The 9,794-nt window shown below is 43.8% G+C and overlaps 1 protein-coding gene across 2 annotated transcripts in view; it reads left to right on the top strand.

Annotated features, from left to right (window-relative positions):
• Positions 1 to 695: 695 nt before the first annotated feature.
• The window catches only part of LOC139554868 (trafficking protein particle complex subunit 9-like), a 279,884-nt gene continuing 270,785 nt past the window's right edge, over positions 696 to 9,794 (top strand). Inside the window, exons 1-8 of one of the 2 annotated variants that reach the window (XM_071368089.1) lie at positions 696 to 808; positions 1,865 to 2,009; positions 2,263 to 2,361; positions 2,716 to 3,071; positions 5,574 to 5,719; positions 6,019 to 6,156; positions 7,055 to 7,081; positions 9,309 to 9,430. In XM_071368089.1, the coding sequence (XP_071224190.1) occupies positions 1,881 to 2,009; positions 2,263 to 2,361; positions 2,716 to 3,071; positions 5,574 to 5,719; positions 6,019 to 6,156; positions 7,055 to 7,081; positions 9,309 to 9,430 (1,017 nt within the window). In that variant the 5' untranslated portion in view covers positions 696 to 808; positions 1,865 to 1,880. The remainder of the gene's footprint in view (positions 809 to 1,864; positions 2,010 to 2,262; positions 2,362 to 2,715; positions 3,072 to 5,573; positions 5,720 to 6,018; positions 6,157 to 7,054; positions 7,082 to 9,308; positions 9,431 to 9,794) is intronic. The other variant, XM_071368091.1, reaches the window with a different exon arrangement.

Here is a 9,794-nt window from a genome sequence, read left to right as displayed (position 1 = left end):
TAAAGTTTATATTCTGTTAACTTTGGGTATCCAAATAATGTTTTGAACTTGCCCTATATGTATTTGTGGCCAAAGCATTAATTGGAGAAAAAACACTCCACCTCAAAGTTCTCAAACAGAGACAAACAAAATGTTACTTTAACAGTAAGCATGCATTTCAGCTGTTAGCCTTCCTCTGGGTTTTACACAATGAAGAATGAAGGAGGATTTGATATATTTAAAAATGGTCTTCTATGGGTTCAGGGACCTATAACAATGGGATTACAACACAACACGTGATGTGATTGGTAAATGAGTTGCAAAAATCGGACCAATAGGGGGCGGGTTTGAAATGTGTTAAAGCCTGCCTTTATTCAGTCTGTAAGAATAACAATCTGTAAAACAGCAACGAAATCTAAGGGCAGAAACGCGTTGGCGTTACGTTTAACATAAAATACGCACTTGTATCATTGTACTGTGCTCCAAGAGTTGCTGAATTTCATTTTCATGGGTGAAATAATAAAATGTATACGAAACACAAATTTAACAACTTTGGAAATATATTTTTGCCATTCAATGTAATATCCAGGTGAATGTTTTTTTGTTGTTGCCAGTAGTGCAACCAAATCTAAATTCCAGGTTGCACAGCAAAATACTTATGAGTATGGGAGTCCACAGTACCAGCAGTGGACATAGGAGGGCAGTGATGCACGCTATTCATAGTATTTGTCAATGTAACTGATAGAGAAGAAGAGTTCATTCGGGAAGCTGTCTGTTTTTACTAACGAGAATTGGACTGTCAAACGTTTCTGTCACAATATATATCAAGGTAACTTCAATTCTTGGCATGTTTTGATAAATAAATGTTGCATTGTTTGTGGCTGAGGAGTCAACAAGCCTGACGATAGTTTAACAACCAGGTATCATACCAACATTAGCTAACTAGAGACAGTCAGTGTCGCTAGCTAGGTAAACTTGCCATTCTTCTGTAAATATTGATGGCAGAAATAATCCCATTCTTGAATATAAATGGGGACTGTAGAATGAAAGTAAACAGGACATGTAGGACTTCCTAATTGACATTTTTGAAGTTGTGTCTTTTACTGAAACAAACGTATCTTAGCTATGTGGTTAGCTAACTAGGTTGGCTAGCACAGTATACTAGTATCTTTGTTTTTAGCTAGCTAGATAGATCCTTTATACTCCAGCTTGAAACTGTCTTATGGTCGGTGTTGGTAAGAATGGACAACACGTCACGCAAGCGATGTATGTAGTTTGCAATTCCTTTGAACGACTGTCTTGTCAACAGTAACCTCAAATAACCTTAGTGAGAGAGTTGAGATATTGGGTGGGTGCAGGCTTTTGCTCCAACCAAGCAGTAACCTGATTATGGTACGAATGCTTTTGAATCAAGTGTGCTACTAGCTCTGTCAGTGATGTCACATCTTGACTGTGGTATGTGTGGAGGGAATTTAGCTAGATGTTGAGGAATTAAGGTCATACTGTAGCCCTACTGGGCCCCGAACCCCGGTCCAGCGACTGTCAAGCAAACACCTTAACAGCTAAGCAAGGAGGTCAGAAAAATTGACGAGGTCGTTAGGTATTGGTTAAAGGTCGCTGCATTACCCCCTTCCTTCAGGAGACCGTGTCCCCACTCTTCTCTATACCAAGTCCCTCATGTGTACACACCTTTCCGATGGCAATCCCACTTTGGACACCAATGTAGCAAATTCAGGGGGTCGCCCCGACCTGGACTCAAATGCGGGTCCAGCAACTGTCAAGCCAATACCTTAACAGCTACGCCAAGAGGTCCGAACCTGTTGACGACGTCGCTAGGTATTAGGCCGCTACAATATGTTTCTGTCTGTTTTCCCCTGCTCCTCAGAGCTCATGAGAAGGAGATGAGTGTCCCAGACTACATGCAGTGTGCTGAGGACCATCAGACGGTCCTGGTGGTGGTCCAACCTGTGGGCATCGTCCCTGAAGACCAGTTCTTCAGGATCTACAAACGCATTGCCTCTGTGGCCCAGGTCAGCATCCATGTGTACTAGCTATAAGTGTGTCCTAAATTACACCCTGTACCAGGGCTCGCTCTGGTCAAAAGTAGTGCACTATATAGGGTGGCATTTGGGACACACATAGGCCTATGTGTTATTATTTATTGAAATACGTAACCTCAGGCCACCTTATTTGTTTTTTATGTAAATGTTTTATCGTTGGATGCTGATTATCAAATGATCCCTATTTTGTTGTGTGTTGTCTTTTCGTGCCATTGAAACGAAGGTGTCCATCCGGGACTCCCAGCGGAACCTCTATATCCGTTACCGCCACCACTACCTTCCTGAGAACAACGAGTGGGGAGACTTCCAGACACACCGCAAGGTTTGTTGCTTTGAGGCTTTTATTGTTCCTATTCTTTTGCCGTCTTTGGGTTTCAGAAATGCGCTTATTTTTTTATGTGTCCTGCACAGCAGCCTTCCGCAAACCTCTCCTTGGGGATCCGCAGCTGTTCCATGTATTTGAACTATTCCAGAGTTAGCATACCTGATTCAACTAATCAAAAAGCACTTGACTACAAGAATTACAGTAGGTGTGTTAGTTTAGAGCTACAACAAAACGGTTAAACGTCTGGAGGTCCCAGAGGAGAGTTTTGAGAATCTCTGCTCTACAGTATCCGTGTCTTTTTGTCCTGTGCAAGAATTTCCTCTCAGGAATAATAAAGTCCTGTCTGTTTAGGTGGTGGGCCTCATCTCCGTGACGACCTGTGGTTCGGCTAAAGAGTGGCCCCAGACATTGGACCGTTTCCACAGCCAGAAGGAGGTGTTTGGAGCCACGCTGTACGACTCACGGCTCCTGGTGTTCGGGCTGCAGGGGGAGATAGCAGAGCAGCAGAGGACGGATGTGGCCTTCTACTCTAGCTATGATGACTGTCCCAATGTGGAGAAAAGGGTGGAGGACTTTGTGGAGTCCATCTTCATTGTGCTGGAGTCCAAGAGGCTGGATAGAGCCACGGACAAGTCTGGGGATAAGATACCACTGCTCTGTGTTCCCTTTGAGAAGAAAGACTTTGTGGGGCTGGACACTGATAGCAGGTGAGTTGTCTTTTCTTCTGCACTCTATTTAGCTTTTAGAGGTTTGGAATCATCCACATTTTTTGCTGCCTATGTAATCTTTCAGCTGTTAAATGAATTTGGAACCAACAAGATAATTGGTTATTAAACACTTTCTATGTGCCTGTACTGTGACTGCAGAATGTATAAACAGTCTATTAGTTTTACAATTGATAAAATGCCTGAATACTATATTTGCCAAGTGTAGCCTAACATGCTGGCCACACCGCTCACGAGCGTGGCAAAATAAATGTACACATACATGTTATTCAATCATTGAACCCACACTGCTCGCAAGCATCTGTGTAGTCAGGCGCTAAAATAGAACTTGGTTCTATTTGTGACGCTTGACATGCTGCAAGTCCCGCCTCTCTCGTCTCCTCATTGGTTTTTAGGAGCATACACCGACGTAGGTGATTAAAATATGAACGGAGGTCCACACTCCAGTCCAGTTGGTAGTGGTAATACACCTTAAAGTTGGTTGCCAACCACCATATAAAGTCCAAAGAAGAAGCCTGGAGGAGAGATTAATAGAAACTAACTCGGTTTACCCCTTTATCTGTGGATTAATTGTCGGAGTAGAGGACCTTGTGCATTTCATGTAAAATAATAACCCAATGTTTATATCCCAGGACAAATTAGCTAGCAACAGCAAGCTAGCTAGCTAAATTGCCATAAATGTTAAATGCTTTTTGACCTGTCCCCAAATGAATATAGTTGGTTCAGAGTTCATTTTGATATTTCAACCTGCGTGTCCTGATCACGTCTGGTGTGGAAGGACAAAGTGAATTAGCGGACGATGGCGCACGCAGTGTACTCAGCATGTAATGGTTGTTAGATGGTTGTTTCATGATTGTTACAAGGTGATGGTAATTACACTAACAACATTGTTGTGCTAATGTTTGTTATACGGTGATGGAAAAAATCCTGACCTCAGTGTTTCTGTGATGTCCATTGTCAAGATAGCGTTGTCATTGCATTAATGTTGCTAAGGACAACAGTCAACCTTGCGTGTTTATTTCCCTGTTTATTTTTGTTAAAAAGAAATGTTGCTTCTTTCCTTTTTTCTTTGTGTATCTTGGTTACTTTATTTGTCTTTCTCATTTTTTTCTTTCATACTGTCCTGTGAGTTTATTGTTGGGTGTGAAAAGGTGAGACGCTGTTAGACACATTGCTTTAGTGATTAAGTCCATCCCAGTTCCATCAGCTTAAGCCCCGGCCCTAAAGCACTGCCCAGGCCCTACCTCAGTGTTCTTGTGCATGGGTTCATAGCTTAGATCCAAACTCATCACTCCTCTCAACTCTGTATGCAATAAAACCATACGGGTTCAGGAGCTGATAGTTTGGACGTGCAGAATACATGACACTATCGGTGACTGAGGCTTGTGAAGGCTGGTTCACTTAAACAGTGAGGCTATCCTATCTATACTATTATGTGCTTGTGAAGGTTTGTCCAGCCTTTCAGGAACTTGATGATTGGGAAGGTTGTGTCACTTGACCCGAGCATGACTGGGTGAATAAGGTCTACTCTAATTCTTCACACATTCTATAACATGGATCTCATATCTTCTACTATATTCTGCTGCTACTACACTTTAACATGGATCTCGTATATCCGTGATTCATGGAGGGATGCTTCAACTTTCGCTAGGATTATTATTGCACCTACTTATTGAAGCATGACTTTCAATATGGTATCAATGTTCTTCTGAGCAGACCATACATAATGTATTGCTCATCATTTCATTTCACAAACTAAGCTAACAAATGGTTACAGGCCTACTTTTTTTCAACTGAAAAGTTTAGGCCCAACTCATTATACTGATTCTGAACAGTATGAGCTATTGTACCATTAATTCACTAATAGTATGGAAATAAACCACATTTAGCCACATTGACACAGCATCATGCTCTCTAGGTAAAACAATGTCAGGTGGGTTTGACCCTTGACCTTCCCAGTATCTCAGGCTCCAGGAAAGAGTTAGACAGACAGAGGTCTTGCACTCGTATTAAACTGGCCCCCTTTTTTCTTTTGTTAGAATTACAAACTGTGGTGATGTCTGCCCCCTCTTCAATCCTTGTGTGTTTAATGTGCAAGACTTCAGGATCAGGGTGGTTCTGGTTATTTCTCTCTATTGGGTTCTCCCCTCCCAAAACCCTGTCTCCCTTGCTTGTGCTGTCCCACCCCACACGCACCCCCTGTAACTGATGAGATTCATTCAACAGTGAGTCTCCTCTGCTAGCACCCAATGGTACCTGGGTAAGAAAATACATTATGCTAAAATGAAGACTTTTGTTTGGGAAACCGTACGAATGAGAGAGAGAGAGAGAAGACACCGAAAGAGGGTTTTTGTAAAAATGACTTAAAAAGTAAACCGTACTTGGATAATTGTTCACTGTAACGTGGACAAAGTTGTATTGTCTATGGATATCTCTACGACATCTGACACACTAGTTGATGTTTCCCTCCTCCTCCTCATTTAGGCACTATAAGAAGCGTTGCCAGGGCCGTATGAGGAAGCACGTTGGGGACCTGTGTTTGCAGGCAGGCATGTTGCAGGATGCCCTGGTCCACTATCACATGGCTGTGGAGCTGCTCCGCTCCGTCAATGACTTCCTGTGGCTGGGGGGTAAGACATGGCTCCTCCTCTTCCTGCTCTTTTCTTAGATCCGATAAAGCAGGGTTGGATACTCTGCAGGTTTTTGCTCCGACCCTACTATAACACACCGGATTCTATTCTAATCAGCTGCTCACCATGACCTTGAAGCAGATGAGGATCTGAGTCAGGTGTGCTACAACAGGGTAGTAGCAAAAACCTGCCAAGCCCAGTAGTTCTCCAGGAGGACGGTTCGCCACCCTTGCCGTACATACAGAATGCCCTTTAGAAAAACGTATGATACTCTGTTTCATTATGTCTTGGTTCTCCAGCTGCGTTAGAGGGCCTGTGTTCAGCCTCTGTTATCTTCCACTACCCTGGAGGAACAGCAGGGAAGGCTGTCGGACGCAAACCCAGCCTGGCACAGGGCCAGGGACAGGCAGCGGACGCAGGGAAGAGACATCGGCCAGGTAAGCAGCACTCCTCGCTCTCTCTGTGTGTGAGGTTGGGGGTGGTCTTCTCTGTGGGGATGTTTGTGATGGGGCCTGAGGTATACAAGCAGTGAAAGGCTAAAATGTGTTTTGTTGAACCTTTTGTTTGGCCAAGCCAAGGAGGAACCGGGTCCGGGGCGGGGGGGACAGACCCGGTGTTATTATTGAAAGGGAAGGTAGCTGCGTGCCTTAGGTTAGAATGTTTTAATAAAATGAAGAGTGTGGAGATGTTTCAGGAGGTGTGGGGGCTCAGGGGGCTGTCTGTACGGTTGGAGAGGGGGGTTGGATGTACAGTTGTAATGTGGTTCTGGAGGGTGGATTGTGTTGTTGTGGTGGCATGCAATGTGTTTTTAATCTGGCGGGGGGGGGGGGGGGGGGTCTCATTAATTAAGACAAAAAGTTGTGTTGTGGAAGATGTCTGGAGGATTCTGAATGAGCTGTGATTTTATGACCGTTGGAAGGATGAGATCTGTGTGGCCCAAGCAACTGCAGCTACTATGGCAACCCAAGCTTTGCTAAGCTTTTCTCAGCCCAGCTGCTTCTGTTCTGTGCCCTGGACAACATTACCTGAGAAATCCGGTGGCCCCCACATCCTAACCCATTTGTTCTGAACCTTATTTACTATCATATTTCCATTCACCCATATCTTTACTTAATATGATTAACTAGTCACTTACTTTAACCCCTAAATAACAACACATATTTTGCTTTTACTTGTACAAGTATTAGCATTAGCCTACTATAGCGCAGGGATGGATGGGAAAGTCTCAAGGAACCGGCTGAAAAGTGGCTTGTTTGGGGACTAACATTGCTTTCAATAACTAACTGCACTGTGTGAACCTTCATTCTCTCTCTGTGTGTCTGTCTGTTACCGTAGGGGCACAGGAGGTACTCATTGACCCAGGTATGGTATGACACTAACCAGCCAGCGCTGCATAGCTCTACTTCTACCTAGACATCTCACCTGTGTGTTTTCCTGCTGTCTGTCTGTGTTTGCTTTCATGCAGCGTCCCATGCTTTTTGTGACGACAACCTCCCTAGCTTGTTCTCAGATCTGTTAGTGGTGTCTCACCGCCTAAGGCCAGACAATACAAACAGATCTGGGACCAGGCTAACAACCCATTGCACTACATCTGATTCCAACTTTGATTGTTTCCACCACTGGTAAATCAAAACGGATGTTTTTTCTCCTCTTAAGGCAGGTATTGTAGTCCTGTTATTCTTGTCAGCTTTAGATGTTGTTCACGTTTGATCACGCCATTGACCTCTTCTTCTAATCAATGAATAGTAACCATTTTAAAATAATGTTCAAGGACATTATATCCAACACTATGTAGAAGAAGAACCACATAACCTATTAGAATTCAAAAGGAAGTGATTGAGTAATTTCGATTGGTCTATTATTTCAAAGAAATGTAGACATGCACCAGGAGGTGGCGATGTTGCTATTGAAATCCCAACACTGCTGATTGAGGCATCCAAACTATTTTTATTTTATTTTATTGAACCCTTATTTTACCAGGTAAATTGACTGAGAACACATTCTCATTTACATCATTGACCTGGGGAATAGTTACAGGGGAGAGGAGAGGGAATGAATGAGCCAGTTGTAAACTGGGGATAATTAGGTGGCCATGATGGTATGAGGGCCAGATTGGTGATTTAGCCAGGACACCGGGGTTAACACCCCTACTCTTACGATAAGTGCCATGGGCTCTTTTAGCGACCACAGAGAGTCAGGACACACGTTTAACGTCCCGTCGAAGACGGCACCCTACACGGGGCACCCTACACAGAGCAATGTCCCCAATCACTGCCCTGGGGATTGGGATATTCTGGCCCTCCAACACCATTTCCAGTAGCGTCTGGTCTCCCATCCAGGACCAACACTGCTTAGCTTTAGAAGCAAGCCAGCAGTGGGATGCAGGGTGGTATGCTGCTGGCGAGTTTGAGTGCATTTCCTGTAGCCTCAAGTTCAAATCTAGAAGTGTTCAGTGTTAGACATTTCGGCCAACCTGTCAGTAAGAAATACTGTTTCCTTTTTAGGAACTATTGTCGGTTTTACTAAACCATTCAACTCAAGGGCTCTGTGTAAAGTGTGTAGATCCGACTGTAGATCCGACTGTAACAAGTTGTCTAACACTTACTATATAAAAAATATAATATATGCCCTATAGCAGACGCTTTTATCCAAAGCAGCTTAGTCATGCATGCATACATGTTTTACGATTGGGTGGTCCTGGGAATTGAACCCACTCTCCTGGCGTTGCAAGCGTGTCGCTCTACCAACTGAGCTACAGAGGAGTACTTAGCGGAAGCTTTTATCCAAAACAGCTTACAGTACAGTGATTGCATACATTTCTAGTACCTGTATGTGTTCCCAGTCTAGTCTTATGATTCACATGTAATGCTGTGTCATAGTGACATAGCCGCGATGCCGTTGCTACGGAGCCAGCTAGAGCTGTTGCTAGGCAATGTTCTATCAATACTACATTTGTATTCAAATCAGATAGGTAGAGGAGAGAGATTCTCCTTGCACATATTCATTTTTGAACCATTTCAATTGAACCATTCCAAACTACTGAGCACATGATACAATCAGCGTCATTTTGATCACATAACAATGCACAGTGACCCTCAAAGGCCTTTTTATTTAGAGATAGATTGTTGTGTACAATGCATGGCAATCATGGAGTGTTGTCTTCATCTCAGTGTCTGAAGCTCCTGTCGAGGCTGCATTAAATGTGTATGCTCAGATAAGCTATACACAGTTTACCAGTGAGTATGTCATTGTTGATTGTTGTGACTTTGGCCATATGCATCGCAGGAGGTTGGTGGCACCTTAATTGGGGAGGACGAGCTCGTGGTAATGGCCGGAGTGTAGTCAGTGGAATGGTATCAAATACGTCAAACACGTGGTTTCCAGCTGTTTGATGCCATTCCATTTGCTCCGTTCCGGCCTCCCCTCAGCAGCCTCCACTGATATGCATGGATGTGAAGAACCAAGTGGTGGATGGGTCTGAGCATTGACAATCATCACGGTCATTAATGTCATTTTCCCTCTTTCTCTCCCCATTTTCCCTTGTCTCTCGTGCCCTCTCTCTCGCGCTCTCTCTCCCCCGTCCCTCCAGGTGCCCTCACAGCCAATGGGATCAGTGCAGACACCAGCAGTGAGATTGGTCGGGCCAAGAACTGCCTGGGCCCTGAGGACATCATAGAGAAATACAAGGAGGCCATCTCCTACTATGGCAAGGTATTGGAAAATACAACAAATATATATTCACATTATTGAATGCTCCTGTCTACTTTGTTCCATTTCCTGCTATGGCAAGGTATTGGAACAAGAATAATTCAAAAGCACTAATAATTCAAAAGTACATCTAGTTATTTTTCAGGTGCAGGGTAGAAAAAGTATACATCACAGGAAAGAAACAGATACCCACACTCTGAATGCTCCTACGTACTTTATTACATACAATGTTTCAACAAGGTTCAGTGTTTGCTCTTTGCAGACTGATCCATTATCCACTATCCAGTTTGCAGTTCTCAACATCTCCACCAGGGGACAGTAGCGCACTAGGTATCAGTGATGGTTGGGCGTCTGATGCGGCAGAGAG

Source organism: Salvelinus alpinus, chromosome 26 (assembly GCF_045679555.1).
Source record: "Salvelinus alpinus chromosome 26, SLU_Salpinus.1, whole genome shotgun sequence".
NCBI lineage: Eukaryota > Metazoa > Chordata > Actinopteri > Salmoniformes > Salmonidae > Salvelinus > Salvelinus alpinus.
Note: the sequence above shows the minus strand (reverse complement) of the source record. Positions and strands in the feature narration are given on the sequence as shown.